Source organism: Alosa alosa, chromosome 22, assembly GCF_017589495.1.
Source record: "Alosa alosa isolate M-15738 ecotype Scorff River chromosome 22, AALO_Geno_1.1, whole genome shotgun sequence".
Classification (NCBI taxonomy): Eukaryota; Metazoa; Chordata; class Actinopteri; order Clupeiformes; family Clupeidae; genus Alosa; species Alosa alosa.
Window position 1 is genome coordinate 20,884,204 of NC_063210.1, and position 26,226 is coordinate 20,910,429.

General features: G+C 43.4%; 3 protein-coding genes across 11 annotated transcripts in view; all 3 read right to left on the reverse strand.

Annotated features, from left to right (window-relative positions):
* Positions 1 to 1,122: 1,122 nt before the first annotated feature.
* On the reverse strand, positions 1,123 to 4,079 carry LOC125287483 (cytochrome P450 26A1). Its single transcript, XM_048233343.1, has 7 exons — positions 3,832 to 4,079; positions 3,423 to 3,647; positions 3,035 to 3,316; positions 2,772 to 2,921; positions 2,493 to 2,627; positions 2,094 to 2,246; positions 1,123 to 1,826 (listed from the first exon to the last, which is right to left on the reverse strand). Exons 1-7 carry the CDS (start codon positions 4,018 to 4,020, stop codon positions 1,488 to 1,490), a joined length of 1,473 nt encoding a protein of 490 aa, XP_048089300.1. The 5' UTR covers positions 4,021 to 4,079; the 3' UTR covers positions 1,123 to 1,487.
* Positions 4,080 to 7,714: 3,635 nt separating this feature from the next.
* Positions 7,715 to 12,242, reverse strand: LOC125287568 (cytochrome P450 26B1-like). The gene is made up of 7 exons (XM_048233478.1): positions 12,191 to 12,242; positions 11,720 to 12,032; positions 11,201 to 11,425; positions 10,833 to 11,108; positions 10,528 to 10,680; positions 9,993 to 10,409; positions 7,715 to 8,532 (listed from the first exon to the last, which is right to left on the reverse strand). The coding sequence occupies exons 2-7, from the start codon at positions 11,921 to 11,923 to the stop codon at positions 8,188 to 8,190; spliced, it is 1,620 nt and encodes a 539-aa protein (XP_048089435.1). The 5' UTR covers positions 11,924 to 12,032; positions 12,191 to 12,242; the 3' UTR covers positions 7,715 to 8,187.
* Positions 12,243 to 13,072: 830 nt separating this feature from the next.
* Positions 13,073 to 26,226, reverse strand: part of exoc6 (exocyst complex component 6) — a 60,169-nt gene continuing 47,015 nt past the window's right edge. For 6 of the 9 annotated variants that reach the window (XM_048233038.1, XM_048233037.1, XM_048233042.1 and 3 more), the window contains 5 exons: positions 25,100 to 25,241; positions 20,914 to 20,987; positions 15,760 to 15,872; positions 15,263 to 15,274; positions 13,073 to 14,853 (listed from right to left, as the gene is read on the reverse strand). In XM_048233038.1, the coding sequence (XP_048088995.1) occupies positions 14,721 to 14,853; positions 15,263 to 15,274; positions 15,760 to 15,872; positions 20,914 to 20,987; positions 25,100 to 25,241 (474 nt within the window). In that variant the 3' untranslated portion in view covers positions 13,073 to 14,720. The remainder of the gene's footprint in view (positions 14,854 to 15,262; positions 15,275 to 15,759; positions 15,873 to 20,913; positions 20,988 to 25,099; positions 25,242 to 26,226) is intronic. The other 3 variants (XM_048233043.1, XM_048233040.1, XM_048233044.1) reach the window with 1 other exon arrangement.

Here is a 26,226-nt window from a genome sequence, read left to right on the forward strand (position 1 = left end):
GACACTTGGGCCTGAGAGCACGTTTCGACCCTTCACGTCTGTGCTTAGCTCGTCATGGTGCTACCCCCTCGACTCAGACTCCCACAGTATGAGCACGTTCAGGCTTCACATAGTTTTGCACCATGCATGGTTCTGAGTCCGGATTCTGTAGGGTACTATAGACTCAGATTCTGTCCTCAGATTCACCAGAATCGCTCATCAACCTCCTAGACACAAACAGACACACTCACACAAACACACACACATGCGCACACACACACACACACACCAACCACAACCAATCTAGCAGATCATGTGCTTGGGTGTATTCCCTCCTCCCCTAAGCTGTTCTGTGTCCTGTGTAGGTCTGCCCTCACCTTACTCAAGATGTGCTGCTTTCGAAAGGGGTCTTTGATGAGTTTTAGCGTCCATCCCTCTCCGTCTCAGAGGGAGGTTTGGCCCCTTTCTGCAGTAGTGGACTCAAAGGCAGCCTCAGCTTCATAAACCTCCAGCTAGAGCTCCCAGGCAGCTATGGTGCATGGGGGGTCATGAACATGTCCCCAGAGTGTAGCACTATAGCTGCCTTGCAGCTCTAGCTGTTGGCTGCGGCAACTCAAGCCAGGTAGAAACAGATTGTTTTCGGGGGGTTTTCGTACCGAGAGTACTCGGTGGACTTAAGTGGAGATCTATGTGAAAAATCGCCGTAATTCTCTTCTAACTCAAGTGAATGTACTTTACTGCTCCCAATCATCTGCCTGGATCTATGCCCTGCAGTGTCCTTGATTAGATTATGCTCATGTTTATGCAGACCATTAATTTAGATAACACCGATTACTTTGGAGACTATTTGTTTGTGTTCAGGTTTGTTGACGTATTTGTTCACAGCGATCATTTCAAACTTCAGCTGCGGGGTTAAGGCTCTGTGCGTCTGTGATGGAAGTTTATTTCCAAGATTTAGTCTGAAAGATCATAGTTTATTTTCCTGTATATAAAACCAAGTTCATCTCTTTAGGAATTGAGGGAATGTAGACTTTGCCAAAACCTGCATGAATGAAACTGCTTTGAGTTCACTCTACTTATATATACACTTTGGTTTTGGTGGTTGTGTTTGTCAGGTTCTAGGAGGCATAACCCACACTTCAGTGTAAATTGTTGTTTTTTTTATTAAATAAAGCCCATACAATAAAGTCTCATTTAAATAAGTTCCATACAAAAAGCAAACACTATATAAAATGGCTACATTACAAATATACATCACAGACTCCTGAGAAAAGAATTCAAGTTGTCCATGAAAAGAGTGCCCTTTGTTTAAAAAATATGTTGTTTTATATATTTATATATACACATACATACATCTATCTGTATTAACAAAAATCATATAGGATGTTAAATACCCAGCAATTTCATCTAAAACATTTTAAATATGTCTATATGTACATCTTCCATGCTAATTGGCTATATACAGATTTTTGAGGGGTGGGGTGGAAGAGTTGGAGGGTTGAAGGGTATTAATTTCTAATGTAACTACTGAATCGGGTGGGGAGATTGTCCACAGGATATACTGTCGGTGCAGTTTTCATGGTTGGGGGTCCGTTTGACAGAGTCCAGTTACATTGCTGCGTGAGCTCGATGAGGAACGTTTTGAGTAGCACCTTAGCAAACTCCTTCCCCACGCACATGCGCGAGCCTCCTCCGAATGGGATGTAGTTGAACCGCGAGGAGTCCTCGGAGGCCTTGGACATGAAGCGCTCTGGACGGAAGTCCTCCTTGTTGGGGAAGATGTCGGCGACGTCGTGGGTGTCACAGATGCTGTAGATGACATTCCAGCCCTTGGGAATCTGGTAGCCCTGTGGAGTAGAGGAGAGAGAAGTCAGTTAAAAGGTTTGGAGGTTAAATTGTACCCTGAAACATAACTGCAGTTTTCTGAAAACTCTTGACATACCCCAAACTGATTTCACCCAGAAGCAAACTTGATGACCCAAACAGATGTCAAATCATATGCCTTCAATTTTCTCTAGAATTTCTAACAAAACTAAGATGTGCTGGGCTCTCGACTCCCACCCCCCCAGTTCAAACCCCATATTTAACGAAGAAATTACAAAGACAAGACTTACGTTAAGTTCAAATGTCTTGAGGGCTACCCGGAAGCCCCCGGGGACTGGAGGGTTGATGCGGAGCGTCTCCTTGATCACACAGCCAGTGTACTTCAGCTGCTCCAGGAGCTCCATACTTGGAGTCTTTCCCTCGGAGTACATCCCAGCCTCCTCCTGTAATGCACAAAACAAAACTTTGGGTTAGGCGACAGGTTCTTCAGTCAGGCTCTGGTCATGTGATCTGTGAATTAAATTAGCCTCCCCTTGATAAAGAATCAACGTGATTACACCATAATTATTACACCAATTAAATGCATTTAAACAGAGTTTGTTGAATAATAATAATAATAATAATAATAATAATAATAATAATAATAATAAAAATGAGAAATGGTAAAAAATGTCTAGGCTGTAGCTCACCTTCTCATGCAGTTCCTCACGCACTTTCTGAACCACTTCTGGATGCAACCCAAGAAACATCACCAGGGAAGTTGCTGTGCTGGCAGTGGTCTCATGCCCTCCAAATAGCAATTCTGTAGCAGCCTCCTTTATTGCCTGGGGAAAACAAATGTATTCAGTATTCATTAACACACTGTGCTGTACTTTCCTTTTAAAGCATATATCAACTGTTAGCTCTTGGATGTCTGAATGGAGGTAGCATATGAGTAAAGAATAACATGGCACAGTTGAGACTTTTACCTGCATACTGAAGGGCTCTTCACATTTTCTGCTGTTTTCAATCAGTAACTGAAGGGCATCTTTGTGCTGGCGCTCAGAGTCCTCCTCTTGGAGTTTCTTTTGAATGTTCTCTTCGATTTTGGAGTGGATAAAATTTCGGGCTTTCAGTCCCTACAAAGACAACATAATCCCAAAGTCAGCGCAACAAGTCTATATTTTGAAACCTTTCCAGACAGTTTCCAAACAGTTATTTTAAAAATCATTATTACTATTAATTAACTCACCCGATAAAGGCCACTGAAAGGAACGTCAATTGGGAGAGAAAACAGATTCTTAATCATTTCCTCGAACGCCTCGACCAGCTGCTGCTCGTCTGTCTTGATTTGATCAGGCTCGAAACCGAGAAGGATCCTCATTGCGATGCGGAACATGAGTCGCTTCATCTCGGGGTAAACGAGCACACACGCGTCGCGCTGGAGCCAGTCCTTCAGGGCGCTCCTCACCTCCTCCTGGATGACTGGGATATAGTGCTCGAGCGCTTCCCGGGAGAATGCCTTCATAATCGCCTGCGAAATGCGGAGTTTATGGATTAATTTCACCTTCACTTAAATTATATGCAATCGATATGAAGGAGGGACAGTAGTGTTACAAGACACAGCAATATTTTCTTACCCTTTTCTTGTTCTTGTGCTGGGATCCGTGGACATTAGAAAGAGTATCTGAGCCCAAGATGGTCCTCACGGAGGCGGGCCACTGGACAGCAACAAGTTTGTTTTCGCCCAACAGAATTTGCCTCACGTTGTCAGCACCCAGTACGCGTACAGTAGGATTGCCGAATAGGTGAGTTTTGTAGATATATCCATATTTCTGGCGTTTCATCCTCAAGAATTTTCTCCTCTGAAGTCAGAAGAAAGATACGTGTTATGCGCATGGATTAAGGACTGGTTTACTGATTAAGGACAACTGTTATTTAAAACAAATAGGCTACTCGACGATCAAAAGTTTTAGCTAGTTGTCCGATTACGTTTTAGATTCTTATAAAAGGAGAAATATGACTTAAAGGAACAGAGCCGGGACATACCTGAAGAATCAGTTGAAGTGTCTCTCCAATGAACGGCATACCCATGGTACCTGGAGGAAGGGGACGTGGGCAACTGGAGTCGCGTCCACGGATCATGAACATCTCCCACAATTTCACCGCTACTAAAAATAGCAGAACTGGAAGCACTAGAGTGCAAAGGAAAGTTACAGCCAGAGAATAGAAACCCATGATGATGGATTTTCTGAAGGAATCGCAGCCAAAAAAACAGGAGCAGTGTTTACGCACAAGTGAAATGTCTCTGTGTTTATACGCCCTTTATATACGCCGCGTCTCAGCCTCCTTTTACCTTGTGCGGATAAATTAGTTCACACAAAGTTCATCTTTAATTGCGGTGTCATCTCGCCCCGCCCACACAGGGCAGAAGCCGCTCTAAACCCTGAGCCATTTGTTACAGGCGCATTTTAATACTACCTCCTGTTGAAACTTAGACAATCCGAGGATTTAACTTTGAAAAGGTGTTAATTCCCCGACACAATGGGAAGCACCCAAGGTTCTTTGTCGAGAATATTCGGTAGTTTACACTCATTACTTCGTCTTAAGCGCTGTCTGCAGTGCTTGGGCGGGTTTAATTGAGTTGCATTTAAACTATTTAAATCCTATGTTTACCTGAAACATAATCCCCGTTCAATTTAACTCATCGCCATCGATGAAAGCAAATCAGATAGCCAAATGGAAATATCTTGCTTTATATCTTATTCTGTGACGCAAAATATTTTATTTTATATAATCGTTATATTCGTGGGAAAAGTTGGAGCAAGTTTCTGGAATTGACTATGGACAACTGGCACCGTTCAGTGTTTCTAATCAAATTCCAGACTTTAACCTCGTTCCTAGCTACCTCGCATTTACTGCCTTCCCGTGTAACTAATGACAGCGGATCCGAGCGTGGAGGGACTCACCGACATAAAAAATATGATCGCTAGCTTGCGGCGGGTTCAAACTTGGGTCAGCTTAAGAAGTGACAGAGCGAAGCAAGGTTACCGGTACACCAGAAGTAAACACCATGAACCACCCACCGCATTGAGAATTACTTTTTTACGACAGCCATAACGTGGAAAAAGGGCAGGCCTGGTAGTCAGTCAAGGAAGAGACAGAATGGCTCCAAATTTTACAGCAACGCATTATGGATTTCCCGTTTCTCATTCTTTGATGTGTCCCACTTTGCTGAGGGAGCGCTTGCCCTGCGTTTCACCTTTGATTCTTTGTGAGGACCACGGGTGAAGACAGAGAGAAGTCATGCATTTGACATCCACGTTGGGCAGCTTCGCAGGCTTCATTCATTTAATGCCATTGACTCGGATCACATTTTTACGCACCCGCTGTAATACTTTGCTGTTAACACTTGCATAACCGAATCGAATAGCCGACCCAGAGTGAGCCGTCTAACTGTGCCATCTTCGTGAATTTATGTAATTACGCGCTTCCACGGCTGTTAATCGTAAACAATGTAAAATAGCTGAACTGTATCAACGCAGTTCGTACTGCTACGCCACAAAGATGCTACCTGAAGTTCAAGTGTAGTTCATTCTCACTGTACACCTATATGGAATGAAGTATTAGCCTTATACGCGCTGCATCATCATAGAAAACCTATACCGTTTTTTAATTGATCGTTATTATAGCCCAATGCTCCCAACCAGCTGTGACCATGTGTTGAAATTGCATTCTCTTCAGAAATAGAAAATAAATAAACAAATGCGCATTCTACTTGGGCCATTTATAGTCCGACACCAATTACAGATGAACCCGGTTAGGCTAAAACATCAGTACAGGAGAGTCAATTACTAGAGCAATACTTCACAGTATGTGACGTGTGGTAGGAATTTCATAACACTTTATTTTGCGTAGCACTATTGTGTTTACTTCCTGTTAGAATAATGCATGCATTTTATTAACTCTTGCCGGTTTTAACCATTGAATCATCCCATCTAACTTTGTATTTTTTGATAACTTAAAATTCGCCACCCAAGCAGTTGCCGACGCGTTCACATTTTTCAAGTCACCAGAATCTTTTTTTGTGCGACGTGGTTTGTACAGAGAGCACGGATCGTTTAACGGTATCGTGCTGGAGGCTTCTGCAATTCCCCAAGGGCTCTTCCCCACGTTCCCAAGCGCTGACCCGCGCGTGACCTACAACACGGACCCTGACATCTCGGTGAACTCTAGCGCAAAGCTCGCCAAGTTCACTGTCCATCAAATAACGAGATACGGGAGCCTAAGAGGCAGTAATTACAGCAGCGAGGCTTTATTATCCGCACTGCGATCCATTCACTGGCTGTCAATCACACAAATCAAATAAAGGAGATAATTAAAAACACTTACAGTAATCTGGTAATTGGTTCAAGTGATGAACAGCCCGTTGAGTTGTATGCAAAGAAACTTTAATTGGAGTTGTTGACGGGGGCGCTTGAATATTTTTATCACAACAAAAAAATGTCAACCATATTATTCTTGGATAGCAAACACGATGAATTGACAGGCCATAAAGCAACTGATAATGAGATTATTACATTTGCTCACAAAGCTGTAACAGCGTTTTAATGACTTCCCAAAGGAAATTCCGCGTTCTCCACTCAGGTAATTTTCACTTTCTCAGGCACACTAAAAAAATCCAACATATTCCTTTGTTAGTTCACCCACTGCGACACGTGGCACGAACGAATGGCGTATTTATATGGAGATATGGCGCGGACGGATTTGATTTATGAGTTTACATGACACATAGCCCCTGTGTACGTAGTCTGAACTGTTGGCTCCGCGGGAGGGGGTCAGAAGGGTGTAGCTGAGCGGTTCACGGGAGGGTCAACGCGCAGAGTGCCTAGGTGCAACCCTTTCGAAGGGCTTGCTCTCTGCGCTCTGTATGGAGTAATCTTATTGAACGAGGGCTCCTTTTTTATGCATGTCATAAGTCTTAAGAGCAATTACCTCCTAATTGTTTGCCAAACGTGTTGATTAAATGCTGCTCAACAGCTGACCACCTCTTACAATGAATAACCATATGCTAGTGTCATTATAGACACCTCACAAAAGGATCTGGCGTAAGAGAGTGTGTTACAGACGCAGTTGTCACCCGCGGTATAGCGAAGCGCCTGTCTGCATGAAACGCACCAAGAAGAGCACCCCTTAGCTGCGGAAAAGCGTAGCTCCGAGGCAAGAGAACTTATCTGGCGTTTTCTCCTGCAATTATGGAGACATGGAAATCATTTTGGAAGCATGCGTCATTGATTTAAATCACTGGTTTACTCACCTGTCAGTCAATGATCTGTGTGGATCACCAGCCGTCTTAAACTGACACGTAACTGTAACAGCACTCACTGATGCACTTATTCTTACTGTACTCTACCGTTTTTTAAATTGTCCTAAAATTGTTGAGAATTGCTTTAAAACTTAAACTGTTTACCATGTTGTTAGTCGCTTTGGCTAAAAATGCGTCAGCCAAATGTAATTTAATGTAAAAATTATATCACAGCACATGGGAATTGATTTGTTTGTATTGGCTTGTCATTTATTCACGCATCATTAACTCAGACCTCACTTGAATACATAGCAGAAACCAATAATTAAATAAAGGGCATTAAAAAGTCATAGATCATGTTTGTTGTCTTTAAAGATTTTCAATGCAGTACAGATCAACTAAACTATCCCTCTTTAATGGAGGACATATTAACAAATATACACCTTTGTCACACTAATTTGGTAAATATACCCTGGTACTATTGTGTAATAAAACTTGCTATAAAAATGTATGAATGTCTAAATCTGAATTTAAAAATGAATATACATATATATATATATATATATATATATATATATATATATATATATATATATATATATATATATATACACACACTTTATACAATGTAGAAAGAGCTCTGTTTATACAAATCTTTGAGGTCACACATTTCTTTAAAGCCGTGCCACTTTCTTGTTCCATCTTTTATCCTTCTCATTTTCTGTCTGTTCAACTTTCTCCTTTCTATCTACCTTGTCTGGCCCTTCTTAAAGACATCTTCTCCCAAAAGTTATACATTCTCCGTTCCCTCATATGACAGATTGGGCCTCTTAAGCTAAACCCATGTTTGTATCTAAAGTTGAGCAGCTCTACACACCACATACTGTCTGACTGGATATACAGAACTCCAAGCATCTGCACTCTCAGCTGTGTCAGACATCATTTCCTTGATATGTTTGCCATACAGAAAGATCTCATGTAGAGTTAGACTTGTACGTTTGCTCATTGTATGCTGTCACAGGCCACAGCCACCCAGACAATAATGTGTGGTCGTAATTAGTGGAAACCCCTGAACAAAATCTGGACTGAAAGTTGAAGTCTCAGGGATGCTTGTAGTTGAAGTGGACGTGGAGTCCGTTGACCGGGTGGACGACGGGAACTGTCTGCATCCTCGGTGGCTTCGTGGTGGCCATTCTCCACTCGGTGGTGGCCAGCAGCTCGGTGGCCAGAGTCTTGATGATCACCTGGGCCAGCTCCTTGCCCACACAGCCCCTCACCCCGCCGCCGAAGGGCACGTAGCTGAAGCGGCCCCCCTTGGCCACCTCGTCCCGCTCCGGCCCGAAGCGCTCGGGGTCGAACTGCTCTGGGCACTGGTAAATGGGAGCGGTCTCATGGGTGTCTCTGATGCTGTACATGACACTCCACCCTTTGGGAATCTGGCATCCCTGGAAAACAGGAAATGATGTTGCTAAATTTAAAAAAAAAAAAAAAAAAAAAAAAAAAAAAAAAAAAAAAAAATTTAAAAAAAAAAAAAAAAAAAAAAAAAAAATAGATATATATATATAAATATATATATATATATATATATATATATATATATATATATATATATATATATATATATTTAAATGTTTATATAATAAGGGACTCATATGTAGCCTAGGTGAACCTAGATGAAGCAGTTGGTGCATATCAGTTTGCTCTACAGGTCTGTCTAGCAATCCTCTCATTTGAGCTGATTTCTAAATCACCAAAAATCCAGGAACCAACCAAAAACCACTTATTCAGTATGGGTGAGCTTTGTACATTGACAGACAGAGGAGGATGGTTGGCACAGCCAGTATAAGTATATATATTCATTATAAGTGTATATATATATCATTTGAGAATAGGTCTGGTGTGAGTAAGGCCTGGCACAAAATCCTGGAATCCTCTTAATGGATGTATGTATGAGCATTATTAGCACTATTTGTTTGTTGTAAGCTTTATAAGTACACATTTGGAGCCATGTTTTTCTGCAGCATTTGGGTGAACAGAAATTCTACTGACACCTTGATATCTGAGATGGCTGACTGAGATATGTCTGTTTGCAAACAATGGAGATGGGAGATAACAGAACTTGACGAGGCTTCAAATATAGTTACTGGACTTGGCATCATGATCAATGTCAGAATGTCACTTTTCATGCCAGTAAACGATAAGGATGAATTACCAGGGTGGAATGTGAAACAGCTATAGACAATTGTCATGGGAAGTGATAGTGACAGCCAATGGATGACTCATGTTGGCATTACACCTTCCAGAGTCCAAAAGTCACTGTACACCGTTGCGCATTCCAGAAGAGAAGTGACGACAAACAGTGTCCTGGAATTACGCCAAAGGTTCTCATTTGTATGGCGCACAAGGCGCTTTGCAATGCCTTAATACCTTCACGCACGATCTTATGCTAATTTATTACTGTGCAAAATCATGTTACTGATTTAATACCACGCCGTTCCATGTTACACGCAAACACGTTTGGGTCAGCGCACAGATGTTCTCAATTTCTCAGTACACGAATGCCTTTAAAATCACACAATTTCCATGAAAGTACTACATTTAAAGTCACCCTGTCTGTCATGTCCCTCTAGATATTACGAAACGCTACAAATTATTCAACTGATGCTAGTGCTTCATTGTGTGTCAATAAATTGGCAAATGATGTCTGTTTTTGATGCTGATTTTCCACAGCCACACGTTGCGCGCGTTGCAGATTCAATTTAGTGCCTGAAGCGTAATAAACTGGGGTACTATAAAATGATTAAGTGTGATAAGAGTCTTCATGTCCTACAAACACTGGTGTGGTCGGTGTTATAGTGGGTTTTCTTAATGGCAGTCTTTACAAGGCTTGTTTTGTCATACTTACATCTAATTCAAATGTCTTCAAAACGGTCCTGTAACCGCCTGAAACAGGTGGGAAAAGTCGGAGTACTTCTTTTACGACACAGTCTAAATATCGCATCCGGCTTAGTTTTTCCAAGGTCAGGTGAGGTAGATGATAGCTGGGTCCGACTTTCCCGTTGTGTAATTGAGCAATGGGAGTAGCATTTCTATTATCTACGGGGACCGCCTCTAATTCTCTACTCCTACTTGTTTCCACTGAGTTTTCTGGTGACAGGCGGGGGGCACTTGTTCTGTTTATAGCGTGCCCAAGTTCCGACGACTCAATTTCCCCCCTGGATTTCAGAGCAACAGAGGGATGCAGAAGCAAGAGCAGGATGAGTGACGTGGAGGCGCTGGCCGTGGTGGCGTGTGCGGCGAAAATGAGTTCTACTGCAGTCTCCTGAGAGAGAGAGAAAGAGAGAGAGAATTAATGAATGAACGAACGAACGAACGAATGAACACGCTCCCTGATAACGCAAGAGTCGCAAAATACACATTACAGCAAAAATGAAAAATACCTTCAGTTCCTGGAGAGTTATATCAAAGTGGTTTTCTTTGGCACTGCTCAAAATGTAATCGAAAGCGTCGTTATATCCACTCCATTGTTTCTGGAGCTTTTCCTCAATCATTTTTTCTATAACGTTATGGAGGATGTCTCTGGCTTTCATACCCTTCAATTAAAGATACAGTGCACAATCAAAAAATATGTATGCTGTGAGAGAAATTAAAACGAATGTGTAACGCAAAGTAATTTAACCGCTACACACGCGTGCCTCTGTGCGTCACGTTCCAATGTTAGTAGGAAATATTTTTATTTACTCACTTTACGGAGGCCACTGAAAGATACATCAATGGGAAGGGAGAACAGATTGTCTGTGAGTTGCTCAAATGTTTTCGAGAGGTAATCCATTTGGGCGTCTGGAGCATCCAACCCCAGAAGCACCTGCACCGCGATACGGAATGTGAGTGCCTTGGCAGCGGCGTAGACATCAATACATCCTGGTTCTGAACACCACTTGGCCACTTCTCTTTTGATGACATCTTGTAAGCGAGGAAGATACGTTTCAAACGCGACGTGACTGAACGCTTGTGCGAGGATCTGAGCGGAGAAGAAAACGCGAAAGGGTGAACATTTAAAACACTTCAACACGAATTCGTCACTGGTTATTCTTAATTGCTCAAACTTCTCACCTTTCGTTTTCGCTTGTGAAGCTCACCAACCGAGTTGGCCAAAGTGTTTGGACCCAGAATGATGCGGGTACTTTGTGGCCATTGCGTGCACACCAGGCTGTGTTCGCCCATTAAAATCTTACGAATGTTTTCCGCTCCGGTCACACGAATGACTGGTTTCCCCAGAAGATGCGTTTTAAAAACATTGCCATACTTCTCTCGCCGCGTCACATGAAAGTTTGAACCCTATAGAGAAATATGTAAAACGTTTGAGTTATATTAGTGCAGTAGAACATGAGTAATACAACCAGACTTGTGCGCAAGGATCACTTAATAGAGTACGCTATGCGCGCCTCTTCCCAAACATCTTTCCAATACCGAGGAATTTGACAGCTGATAAATTGACAGTTGGCTCATTGCTTCGTATGGCAACACTGCCAAGTCACAGCCTTCTTAGAAGACTGTGCAAATCACTTTAGAAAATATAACACATGCGTTAAAAGGCTACTGCGCGCGACTTTACGCACAGGGAAACGTTACCTGGAAAAGCCAGTCGAGAGTTTCCCCGACCACTGGCCACCCCATAGACCCCTTCGGGAGGGGCAAGTCACTGTCCCTGTCCCTGGTGATGGACCATCGCAGTGTCCATAGCTGCTGCGATATGGCAACAAGTAGCACAACTGACAGGATAGACGCGATTGCGGTGGCGAGGAAAGACAGGTTTCCTAGTTCAAACAGGTTCATCTTGGAGGTCTCAACCAGGCAGAATTGAAATAGTGAATATTATCCGTGTTTGGAGAAGACGGGACAGTAGGCAGTTGGCTTAAAATCTCTCACGTTGACCTTACAATGCCTGCAGATATACATTGCAAAATGGTTATCATCACCGTCAAAAAGCAACAGTGAACATTTCTGGTAAAACCATGTATCACGTACCCTCCAAAACTAGCACCTGTGTGTGCACATATTTTATTATCCATCTTGCAAAAAAACCCAACAGCGTTGACTTACTGTGTATTGACGATTTTTTCCGCAAACAATATTCATCTGCCTGTCTCTTGACAGAGCAACAGATACATCGGAGAGGTCATGATCCTACTGCTCTTTATAAATAAGTTGACATTTATGATCCACCTTCGTTGGTGACGTAGGGTGTTTTGGGAAGAAGGCTCGTTAGGGTCGGAGTCAAGTTTGTTGCCATTCATTTGTCACTAGGAAATTGAGAGCGACAGGGCGGTCTGTAGTTATTAAAGACTGAATGGGGAATTTATTAACACACTATCCACCGACAGACAGGCAAGGCTATCCACACACATGCATGCCATTCAGACGTTTACGCACGACTTCCACTCCTTTCGTGGAACTAATTGAGATGATCAGAGTTAATGTTCTCTATCAAATGTATGTATTTTCTGGCTGGTTAGATCCCTTTTTTCATTTTCATAATGATAATACCAGCATGTACAAAGTTGGAGTTTGATTGGGGAAAAAAAATCACCACTATGTTAAAATTAGTCACACACACTAAGTTGGAGGTTCGTCGCTTTTTTGAGGCAAATTCCTGTTTTCATCGTGTTTGAGGAGATGCTAGGACGTTACAGGTCGCGCTGACGCAGTGATGCTGGCCAACCTGTTGCGCTTCTCATCGTTGTCCACCAAATAATATCAGCGAACTGAGACGCGGCTATAATCCCACACGCGCACAGCTTTTATGGTCGTGAACTCTCTTTTAAATGTAATACACAAAGTCCTATATGTGTGCTGTGACACCTGGAGTTATTGCTTTATGTAAGTGGATGTAGTTCACTACCTATAGTCTCAGCCGTTTTGGTAGGCTACAGCGCACCGACGCATTGTAGCACGATTATATCACGATGACAAAGAGCACACCAATAAAGTGATCACATTTTATTATATCACACAAATAAAAACAGATGGGATCTTGGGAATATAGCAGTCAGTGGGGGGTAGGGGCCAAGAGAGGGAGGAGGAATTATTGTAGGTTCATGGCAAGGGTGCAATACAGCCAGTAGCCGTTTTAAATGTCCCGGAGCGCTCTTACATCGCTGGCTTCACACAGGAATGTTGAAATGTTGAATGGATGAGTCATACTTGTTTCGGCTACGCGGAGACGACACTGGACCGTCTAGAGCCTTCCCCCTCATTGCATTCAGTGAACTTGTTCAATTTAAGTACAATTTCAAACTCTACTTACATATTTAGCATAGGGAGATGCGTTTACATAATCATCTCTTAAATTGCTGCAGAAGTCACTTTCTGCATTCCATTTTAATTTTTTAACAAAATAGGTGGTATATACAATGACATTTTAATTACACAAGCATCTATTTAAAATAATAATAATAAAAAAAGTAAAACTTAAATAATTCAGTGCAAAAAAATGCCTGTTGAAAGCAATTCAGAGCAGAACCCAATCGCACATTTGCAGAAGTGTCCTTTCCCTAGGCAAATCGATGCTTAAAGAGGCAGCCAACAGACTAGTTATTGCTCTTCGCCCTCCACTATAAGCATTGGCTTCTAAAGCATCACAACCCAAAACGATTCCATGTCACCCTGAGGCAAATTAAAAACCAAAGTAAAATTCTAAGTAGCATGTTGGGATGCCAGTACACCATTGATGTGAAATAAAACAGACCTTCTCAAAACGGTTCCTACTAGGATGAATTATATGTGAATTACACTTCAAAGTCCATTGTTCTTTTGAACAACGAAGAAAAAAAAAAAGCAACATCTTCATGCATTTTTGGCTTATCGAACGTATCAAAGCCGAATTAGTTTCAAGCCAGTCCAACAAGGAGGGGAACTGCTGTAGTGTTAAATATATACTGAAATATATTTACATTAAAAACTACATCTGGAGTGTGGTGTTCGTGTGTGTGTGTGTATGTATGAATGTGCAGCTGTATGTGTGTGTGTGTGTGTGTGTAGAGAGAGACAGGGAGAGACACAGAGAGAGAGAGAGAGATAGAGAGCTCTGTTGGAAACTCAGTCTTGTTTGTAGGACTTCATCAATTCACCTCAGACTCTTTCCTCCAATTTTCCTCTCCTGCCAAGCCCACCATCACTGGTGGTGATACAATCATTATACTTTTACAATATACAACAGAACCAAACAAAAACGACAACAAAAACACAAACAATATATCTCTCAACCGTAAAAATACGATTTCTCCAAAAACAAAAAGAAAGAATAATGAAATGAAAAGGAATATTCTTCTCACTGCTCACAAAACAGCTTTTGTATGTGTGTGTGTTTTTATTCTTCCCCTCAGCAAACTGTCTGTTTCTGGGTATTTTCTTCCAGCTCCTGCAACCCCACATTTTCCAACACAGGTTAGTTCCAGTCAGGTTAAAATAAAGTTTGTGAGCGCTGAGCAGAGGAGTGGAGGAGAATATTGGTGCGGGTTGTGGGCTCGGGGTGTGTGTGTGTGTGTGTGTGTGTGTGTGTGTGTGTGTGTGTGTGGGGGGGGGTGATCGGTTTGTGTGTTTGTGGCAAGGCGGGGTGGTGACGAGGGGGGTCTTAAGAGTGTTGGGACATTCCATTGACCAAACTTCGCAGCTGCTTTACCACCGTCTCAATCAGCTTCTGTTTGTCCCGGTCGTTCTTGCGGAACTGGGAGAAGATGTTGTTCTTCTTACTGGTGTCCTTCATTCTGCAGCAAAGAAGGTGAAGAATGAAAGGGAGGGACAGAGAGGAATCAGAGGAAGACAAGACAGAAAGACAGGAGAGTTAGAATGAGAAAGCCAACCACTGTAGGCACCTCGGAAGATAAATTTAAAGATGGAAAACAAAAAAAAAAAATCTTAGGGACGGGTGGGAAAATATAATAAAACGCAACAATTACGGCATTCGCAAAGAAAGGAGATCTATAGGGGCAAAGGGTGAACCAGACCGGTTGCACCGAAAAAGTGTGGATGACGTCGAAACACAATATCGGTGGAGCACACATCGAGGCCAATGACCAGCAGCTCCACAAGTATGGATTTGTACACTCGATGATAACTAACTGAGATGAGATGAGATGTCTGTGTGTGTGTGTGTGTGTGTGTGTGTGTACGTACCCCCTGTTGACTCTGCATTGAGTGAGCAGTAGAAAAGAAGGAAAAGACAGTTTTAGGTTTGAGAGGAGCAGACTTGCACCACTGTGAACCCTTCAGGTTATCCACCCCGATACAGTTCCCGTGGAGAATCATTTACAGTAATGTAAATTCATGTGTGATAGATTAATGATAGATTAATGATAGTATCTATTTACATTCACCCTAACCCATAATCTTGACCCAAACTACAACCCTGTACTAGTTTGACAATCTGTTTGTCGATATGTTGTCGACCTGTTTCTCAGTAGTTTGGTTACGATGACTTACAGGTCATATATAAATGGTGTAACTATACCTTTTTACTTTATTACTCTTAAACAGAAATGGTATAACTATACCTTTCTACTTTATTACTCTTAAACAGAAATGGTGTAACTATACCTTTTGCCTTTACCCTTCTTGCTAGTATTTACACAGCATATACAATATATTACAGTGGCTGGCCAGTGGATACTAACTTCTCCAGGAGAGCGAGCGCTGTGGAGGGATTCACCCGCAGGTACTTAGAGGTGGGCTGCCCGTAGTCAGCCAGGTACGTGGACCAGTCCCACACCATGAACAGGTCCAAGAGCTGAGGGAGAGAGGAGCAGAAACCCTTTAGCACAACGACAATAAACAACAAACAAACAAACAAACAAGAAAAAATGGACAGCATGGACATTTACGTTCTGAGGAAATTAAGCCTATTGTTGGTTAAATTAGTTTCTTTTGGTTTATGTGAACCCAAACGATATAAATGACTAGCCTGGGTGAACCAAAAAGTCAGAAGCCAATCACAACAGCTTATATGGCATGTGGCAGGCTTGACGGGAATGTTGGGAAATGAACGAACGTTCTAAAGAATATCTGGGTTCATTGAATTCAACATAGAATTTTAGAACCTTCAATTGTTGCGGAACAGAATCTTATGTTAGAATGTTCAAAAACCTACACCTTTAAGGGTTAAATGATGAGAGAAGTGTATGGCTCACAGTGTTGAAGACATGTATTTTTTTTTACTCTTTGTTTACAAGAAAAAATGTGCTCGCTGTACATTCCTGAAACCCTTTTGAAAGAGTTTAATGTACCAAGTTTAACTTCACTGCTGGTTACGCCCCTTGGAAATTGAAAGTGAACGAAGGGTCCCCAGATTAATTCTAAATCTCAATTGAGATTTGAGAATCGGTGTGGTGTCAGCCAGGCTGACAAGTTACACAGTTTTGTAGAGAAATGATAATGATGTCCATGACACCATGGCTGGTCTTCACAGTGGGAGCACAGGTGGACAGAGCACAGGGAGAGAGGCTGGACGACAGTCTAGAGTGGCATGACCTCTTTCCGAACCTTTATACACGCACGCACGCACGCACGCGCGCACACACAACACACACACACACACACACACACACACACACACACACACACACACACACAACACACACACACACACACACACACACACACACACACACACACACACACACACACACACAGGAGTTTGGTAGGACAGAGGCGCTTTTACAACGCTGGCAATAACGCACCACACTTCAGCTGCTGCTAGGCCGTAAGAAACACAGCTGAAGTGTATTATGCGAGTGTGTGTATGTGTGAGAGAGAGGGAGAAAAAGAGAGAGAGAATGTGTGTATGATTAAGAGTGTATAAGAGATTTAATGTGTGTGTGTGTGTGTGAGAGAGAGCATGTTTGAATGTGTGTGTGTGTGTGTGAAGGTTATGGGGGAGGAGATTTTTTTTTGGCAGAAGCACAGTGAGCAGGGGGTACTTAAAATGCAAAAGGGGTTTGGGTAAATCTCCTGGTGACCTTTGGTTAACCTGCTGGAAGGCTAATTCCACTCTACATATCAGCAGGAGCTAACGGTGCTAACACAAACCATTCATGGGGAACAGCCTACTAGCCACCAGAAAGCAGCAGTCAACGGAGCCATCAACCACCCAGGAGCTAACATTAACCCTTAGTAGATAATCACTGGCATGAGAGAGCTATGGTGATTAGCCTGTCTTGCAATCACTGGCAGTGAAGAACACAGACCAGCAGAAGCTAGCACTAATATAATGCCAAGGTTGGGGCCTCTTTTTTAATGATTAAAGAATTGGATAAAAGTGTCTAAATATCAAAGCAACACAGACTCTCAACGGGGGGAATCGAACCTGGGTACCGATGCTATTGAAGCATCCATGATTCCACTCGATGGTACACTAGTCCAGTGTTTCTCAAAGTGTGGTCCGGGGAAAAGGTACCACAGGTAACCGCTTTTGAGGGCTAACCATACAGGTCAGAGGTGACTCATAAAAACATTATACAGGGGGTCCACAGAACACCTGACTACATTTTTGTTGCCATTGTTTTTGGGTTAAATGGTGGCAAGAGAAGGGGATAAGTTTCCTCAGACAACCATCTTTCATCCCAAAACACAGGCCCCAATTTCCAGTCGTGGGGTGAGGGGTGGGTGGTGGGGGGGTGTGACCAAAGATTCCATTTAGATGCCATTCTTTTAAAAACACCTGGAGCATCCACCATCAGCACGGCCTTGCTCCAACAGTAGCCTGTTTGCTAAAAACTCTCAAGATGACCTCGAACATTCTAGAAATGTTCTGTGTCAATAGTGACCCTCTCGTTCCGTAGGTAGCACTGACCCCAGAGGGCCAGAAGATCTCTGATGATATCAGTCGCTGCTGCCTGCCTGTTGTTCTGTCTCCCAGTGATGGGCGCCCTCAGTTGATGTTAATCCCCTCTAAATTGCATTCTTTGGCAGGGGCAGGGAGGCCTGAGCTGTCTTCTCAAAGATTCTTAGCTGAGTAGGGAAGAGGCTGGGAATGGGAATGGGTTGAAGTTGAGGTGCCCCTGTTCACAGTAGCTGAAGCTGTCAGCTTGTCATGACCTGGAGTCAGGCTTAACACTCCCGACCCCCACCCACACACACACACACACACACACACTCCCCTTCCACTCCTCTCCTCTCAATGCTCCACCACTCGTCGCCTGTCAGTCATTCGAAAAACGAGGACCTGCCGTCTGACCCTGACTGATTCTCCGCACCACACCCCACCCCTCTCCTTCCACTTCACAATAAAGACTCTTATAACCCCCAACCCACCCCACCTACCCCCACTTTATCTCTATTTTGTGTACATGCATTTAACCTGGACCATTCATACACAAGGCTTGAAAAAAAAAAAAAAAAAAAAGAAACACCCAATAAAAAAGAGAGACCAATCCAGAAAAATTCCCACAGTCAACATCTGGCGTTCCTAAGGCAAGCGCTGGCTTGAACGTCTTTCCCGGGATGGGGTGTTGAAACTTTACAGTGCTTCCCAACAAAAGGTTCAACTGTTTCATTAAAATGATATTCAGTGTCAATGACTACACCACACAGCAATGCTCTCTGTGTTTCACTCAGCCCAGAGGAATGAAGACGGCAGCCAAATTTGTTTAGATTCGTTTAGGTATTTGTTTAGGTATTTGTTTTAATGATAATGTGCTCACGCTCCCGCAGGGGTCGTTGGCTTCAGTGGAGGATCTGACAGGAGTTTTAATAGTGCTGCACCCCGACAGCTGACGGGAGTATAAACATCACTCAGCTTTTAAAAATGGAGGATTTCAAAAAGTCAACTTTCACCTTCTCTCTAGATGGTGGGGCTCAGTCAACAGGAGAGTAGAGTTTAAAGGGAAGCGGTCCACAAAACAGGGCAATGACTTAAGTGTCATAACTAGTCAACACAAATAACAACAAATCAAAATATCAAATGTTCCATTTCACAGTAACAACAAGATACAGCTAAAGCAGGAGATGGGCGATATCATCTAAATCAGTCTCTACCGCCACTTAGCCGCCATACCATAATATATCAGGTTGCAAGCTCACAAAAGGACCAAAGGGATCTCAGGATCCTGCAGGTCAACAGGCTTCCATTAGCGCACAGGTGATTGGCAGGGTCACCTGGGTCGCCTATGACCTCACGGGTCAGGACCCACTTCACGCAGGACCGCTCAGTCGGATCCATAACGCATGGAGCTACTGGCGGGAGGAGAGGGAGCCGGTTTCATGTCACCCAGAGAGGAAGATCGGCTTCAATTGGTCTACTGACCCCATCTTAGGTCAGACTTCAAACAGGTCCATTATGGCGTTTCAGTCAATAGTAGTTCAGATGAACCAGAGATAAACAGACAATCGGAATCCCTCGGTTCAAACACTTAATTTTTCCATACCAATTAAGCGTCCTATACTTGTCCGGAGGGTAATCTTGCAAAGTAATTGTCCATGTGATGTAGGCCTATGACAGTGGACTCTCTGCCAACATGTGAGGTATGAGCTACACCAGGCGCATAACTGAAGCGTTCCGTTCGCGTAGCGTCTGCTGCAACAATTAGCTGCCACTATAATCAACACCCACCCCTGACTTCCTGTCAGTCTCCACTGTCCTATCATTAAAAGGCATAAAGCCCATAAAAAAAAATAAAAAAAAAGATGCAGTCTGGTGTTTTTTTTCCCGGTAACCAACACAGAAGACGCACAAAGGTGCACTGAGAATATTTCAAATTGTTCTTGTGATGAGAACTGGACGGCTCGGGTTTGCATCAACAAGGGCAAGAAACCACAGGCAAGCAGGCTTCCTGGTGACTTGATACTTCTAATCCAATATTACGGACGGTAAATCTCCACTGTTGGAGGACTTATTTACCGTAGGCTGTGAAAAACGATACATCACATGCCAGCACAAGGAAACCAAGAGAGAGCATCTGGTCGCATGTTTCATCATAGACACCTGCTGATGTACAAAAGTTAGAAAGATGCCACTGCAGTGGAATTAGAAGGTGTGTCTGTGAATATGTGTGTGTGTGTGTGTGCGCGCGCATGTGTATATGCCATGTGTACAGAATGTGTGTGTGTGTATGAGTCCATGTTTAAGTGCATTTGTTTAAGTATGTATGTGTGTAAATGTTTGTGTTTGAGTTTGCATGTGTGTCTATGCACAGGAGCGTGAAATCTGTGTGTGTGTGTGTGTGTGTGTGTGTGTGTGTGTGTGTGTGTGTGTGTGTGTGAGAGAGAGAGTGTGAGTGTGTGTTGACAGGCCGGAGCCCGGTCAGCTTGAGAGCTTGAGCTCCTGTAACAACTTACACACACACGCACACAAACACACACACAGACACACACACACACACACACACACACTTACACACACCCGCTCTGTGACCTCGCCCCTGTAACAACAAGCACCTCAGGCTTGGCTTAACAGGTCAGGCTCCAGTCAGCTCCAAATCAACCATCGGCTGGAGGATCAGTGGGGCAACCATGCGCACTCACTGACAGCCGCAACACCACCTCCACCACCACTCTACTGCCCCCTCACTGCCGGACCAACACTCTACTGCCCCCTCACTACCGGACCAAGACTCTATTGCCCCCTCACTGTCGAACAAACACAGAGCGCCTGGCCTGGCCTGGTCAGTCTGTCACCATCAGGTTGTTGTGTGTGTGTGTGTGTGTGTGTGTGTGTGTGTGTGTGTGTGTGGGGAGAGAGACAGAAAGAGGTGATGGCTTATATAACGTTGACAGGGCCCAAATGATGAATGCGTGACAGAAGATTGACACACCTGAACGGAGCATTGACATACCTGTCGTAGGTCGATGAAGGCCAGCTGTAAGGTATCCCCCTGGAAACCGGGCACTGGCTCTGAGCTGGCAAACACTGTGAGAACACGAACACACACACACACAGCATGATAAATATGAATCATAGCACCATGGAGGTAATTCCTTTGAGCAAAGTAAAGCAATCTGACCTACGAAGAGTAGCACTACAAGTTAGCTACACTTCATCTGCCAAGTTTGGGTATTTGCGTGTATTTCACAGTTCCCCAAGTCAGACACTCTAAGGACACACACACACACACACAAACAGGGGCAGCTGTGGCTGTGTGTGTGTGTGTGGGGTTGCCGGTTTGAGCCCCGACCAGTGGGCCGCGGCTGAAGTGCCCTTGAGCAAGGCACCTAACCCCTCAATGCTCCCCGAGCGCCGCCATTGTAGCAGGCAGCTCACTGCGCCGGGATTAGTGTGTGCTTCACCTCACTGTGTGTTCACTGTGTGCTGTTTGTGTTTCACTAATTCACCGATTGGGTTAAATGCAGAGACCTAATTTCCCTCACGGGATCAAAAAAGTATATATACTTACACACACACACACACTCTTTTTTTCTCTCACAGACACACACAATCACACATACATCCTCACCAGTATTTGTGTAAACAAACACACCCACACACACTAATTTGATTACACAAACAAACAACAAACAGATGTACACACACACATTGTTATAGCACTAAAAGGCGTAGTGTTACACGGTTTGTTTAGGATGACAAAACAAACACACTGGATAGGGAGAGAGAGCTGTGACATTCAGACGGAGTTGAGAACTACAGCATGTAGCACTACTTGAAACGCTGCCCTTACAGAAATCATCATTGGTTCTCAAACAGTAGTATACTCACTCACACACCCACACACTCTTTTCTCTCTCTCTCTCACACACACACAGAAACTTAAAACAACAGAAATGTGAATAGGGGAGGTCATGTCCTTATGTGTGACAATCTGCACCATGTGTCAACTGTGCATGTGACGTGTCCTTTGCTAAACCCTCATAAACTCATAAACACACACACACACACACACACACACACACACACACACACACACACACACTACATAAGCACCTCAAAGGAAATGACCCTGTGGACCTAAGCAACACAGGAATTGCTTTCAGTATTCCAATTTTGCAATATGTTTGCAGAAATCCTTATTTGTATGTTTGAGTGTGTGTGTTTGCATGTGTGACAGCCTGACTACATGTGTGTGCACTGACACTCACACACACATACACACATCTGCATATCTGCATGACGTGACCATTGGTGCGGTAAGGCAGTGGGCTTTTGCAGAGACTGCTGGATCAGCAGGTGAGCGAGGTCGTGCGTTCACCCCGGCGTTCATCCCCCCCCCCCCCACACACACACAACCCAGCTCAGCGCCTGAACTCTGCTTCACCCCGAGACGCCCTGCCCGAGGGCCCTGTGGAGACGGCTCACACACACACACACATACACACACACACACAAACGCGCGCGCCCTCTCACTCACACAAACATGCGCTCTCTCTCACACACACACGCGTGTGCACGCACACACACATACACACACAAGCATGCACGCTCTCTCTTTCTCTCAGACACACACAATCACACACACATCCTCACCAGTATTTGTGTAAACAAACACACCCACACACAATAATTCGATCACACAAACAAACAGATGCACACACACACACACAGTAGTTACCGTATTTTCCGGACTATAAGTCGCACTTTTTTTCATAGTTTGGCTGGTCCTGCGACTCAGGTGCAAATATATATATATATATTTGTATATATGTTTTTTTCCTCCTCATGACACATTTTTTGACTGGTGCGACTTATAGTCCGGAAAATACGGTAAGTTAAGTTATGTGTTTGCCCTATATAAACCGCAGTTGTCTGCAGATTGTGATTCTACAACATACAGTTAACAGATAGCTTATTTGAAAGTAGCAATGGAGGGGTGGTTTAACAGAACACACTCACAAATAGAGACAATATAACACTCTAGCACACAAGCAGAGACACATAGACTAACAGACTAACAGACACACAGACACACACAACACACACACACACCAGACAACTGCAGATGGTTCGACACCCTATAAACTGGAGGCTTTAAATCTTTCTCCATTCCAAATCTATCATTAATGAGAAACAGTGCTCGCAACTCAGGTTTGACATATCTGTTACACTCCAGACCTCGTTTTACTTTTATGAATCAATCATCAGCTTTAACGTTCCCCGGGGGCCTGTGTGTAGTGCAGCCAAGGGTTCTCCTCACACAATGCCCATCAAATTCACATGAATTCATTTTCAAATACATATCCACATAAAAATCACTCATCTGTAATGACAGTGACATATTGAAACATGCTATGACAGATAAGGCAGAGAAACGGTTGGCTTTCTATCGGTGGTTTCCCCTGGTTTTTCTTTTTTTTTTGGATTTTGCATTTTGCATTATCGATAAGACAGTGGAGAGAGACAGGAAGCGAGTGAGAGAGATATTTTTGTCTATGATATATACACACCACACACACCATCCTATTATTACTCTTGTTATTTATGTCTGTTAACTTTAAATCATCTATACCCAGCCCCATACTGATGTACCCCCCCCCCCCTTTCTTATGTATTCACCTTTTTAGTGATTTTTTGTTGTTGTTGTTGTTTGTTACTATCAACAATAGCTTTGGCAACACTGTTCCCATGCAGTCATTCTAATAAAGCAACTTTGAATCTTTGAATTTGAGAGAGAGAGAGAGAGAGAGAGAGAGAGAGAGAGAGAGAGATGGGGTTGGATCGGGAAATGATCGCAGGCCTGAATCGAACCTGGGTCCCCGTGAGCTCTGAGATGTAGTATGGAAAGTGCTGACCTAGGGGCGCTGCTTGAACATTTGGGCCCTATGACAGACAATAGTTCTGCCCCCGATATTATATATGGTGGTGGTGGGGGGGGGGGGGGGCAATGTACTCTTTTTTTTATCTTGCTTGGGGTAAATCTGCATAATCAAGGTTATGCACAATGGCCTCTCAAGCAGCATGATTTCATTTCATACGCCTGCAACTTACCAATTGTCATTATCCATTGCACACAAACACAATATATACATACCACACACACACATACACAAACACAGAAACGTGCACGCACGCACGCGCACAAACACACTCATGCACACACACACCGCACACACACACACACACACACACACACATTTACATACACACAATAAACTGCAAAGCTTGTTAGAATGTGCTACTAGCCTTCGATGCACCTCGTTAATTTATTTTACCCAGCTGAAAGGCGCCAATTAGGCTGTCTCCAGCAATTTTGCTAATAGCGAGGTCGGCAGTTTAAAAGGCTGCCGCGGCAACGCGTTACATGAAACAGGATTTTTTTTTCAAGGAAGTGGGTTGAACGTTCTTCCCTCCAGGGCAGGTAAACCACAGGGTAAGAGGTTGAAGAAGGGAAACTGTGTCCTGAGGACACAGACATGAACGTCTGCGTGCGTGTGTGTGTGTGTGTGTGTGTGTCGTACAGAGAACATCAGAGAAAACTGGAAAGGGCAGAGAGGGAAAATTCACTTTCAGAATAACAAAATAAAAAAAAGAAAACACTTTGTCGTTCAGTTTATTGTTAGAAAGTCAATCGTTCAGATGCGGGTCAAACACAAACTAAGCGTACTTTTTCACTTTTTCATTCAGGGGTGTAAAACAGGGTGCAACACAGAGGCAGCTTATGATGTTACTGTTTGTGTGGCTGCTAAATAACACTTGGTGTAGTTAATGCTGTATTGATGGGTAGTTAATATTATATTGACGGTTGCTCTAATCTGATAAGGTATACACCTTATCCCGGCTTCATATGCAAACGTGCGCGACTACGCTAATAGAACTTTGTTGTTGGTAAGCGGGATACTAGGATTCATCATGTATACAGGAATATTACTAAACGGGTTTCTCTGTGTAAACACCATATCCTGAATATGATCAAAATCGGGATAAGCCTCATAACCGGGATACTGAAGTGCATTTAAACACAGTCAATGACCCTTCTCAGCATATACACCATGTTGGACACACACATGTACACACACACGCACACGCACGCGCACACATACGCACACGCACACACACACACACATTACACTTACATTCACACTGGATGACGTCCAGGTTGAACTGCTGAATGGCTCCTAAGCTGATCTGCTTGAGATCGGGGTCCAAGAGCATCTGCAGCAGGGAGCTGGCCAGATGTTTACATGCAGACATGCAGGCCGTCTGGGCTACTTTACCCTGTGGAGGAGAAAACACACACACACACCCATGCATACATTCCATACATACACATATAAACACACATGCATGTCAATACACACACACACACACACACACACACACACGACAAAGACATACACAGAAAAAAAATTAACTGATTTATCCAAAACGATATGTTGAACACAAAGTTTGTATGCAGAGAACACTGCCAGCACTACACTTAAGTGAATACTCTCTTAGCACTTAGATCATGCTTTCTTAATATGCACACACACACACACACACAAACACAAACACACTTACATACTTTCTCTGACACACAGTTACACACACAAACCCGGATCACACACAGAGACCTGGGCCATGCATGCAAGCCCACAGGGCTGAGACGATGACACTCAAATGAGCAAGGTTGTGTGAGAGGCCTGAGGAGAGGAAAACACTTCTACCCATGATTCTAAAGCACGAATACACACACACACACACACACACACACACACACACACACACACACACACACACACACATAAAATAATGTATTTGCACCAATCATACAATCTTTCACATACAACACACACACACACACAATAACTATGTAATTTCACCAATCATACAACCTTTCACATACAACACACACACACGCACCACTTTGTGTACTCTGTCCATTCCACAACACACACATGCATGCATTTAGCTGAGACACCAATGCCCCTGTAGTTGTCAAGCGGCGTAGACCACCACTGGTGATGAACTGTTACGGCCAGTATCATACAGTGTGTGTAGTGTACTGATGGGTCCCTCTCTGTGCATGCAACCTTGATCATTTGGATCATTCATATGTATATATATGGACCCTTTCAACAATAAAAACAAAAACAATGCGTGAACATTCTATTTGGGCCCCAATCTACTTCCTCTGCATTAAGATAACATATGGAATGTTAAAAAGGAAGTCTTGTGGGGCCAACTATGATGCTGATAATGGAACTCTCTTGAAAGGGTC

Coding starts and splice junctions, on each gene's coding strand:
- LOC125287568 (XM_048233478.1), bottom strand. CDS start 11,923: ATGAACCTGTTTGAACTAGGAAACCTGTCTTTCCTCGCCACCGCAATC. Junction 11,426..11,719: donor CTCTCGACTGGCTTTTCCAG/GTAACGTTTCCC, acceptor ATTTCTCTATAG/GGTTCAAACTTTCATGTGAC. Junction 10,681..10,832: donor CTTTCAGTGGCCTCCGTAAA/GTGAGTAAATAA, acceptor CTTTAATTGAAG/GGTATGAAAGCCAGAGACAT.
- LOC125287483 (XM_048233343.1), bottom strand. CDS start 4,020: ATGGGTTTCTATTCTCTGGCTGTAACTTTCCTTTGCACTCTAGTGCTT. Junction 2,247..2,492: donor GTGAGGAACTGCATGAGAAG/GTGAGCTACAGC, acceptor TGTGCATTACAG/GAGGAGGCTGGGATGTACTC. Junction 1,827..2,093: donor TCAAGACATTTGAACTTAAC/GTAAGTCTTGTC, acceptor TCTACTCCACAG/GGCTACCAGATTCCCAAGGG.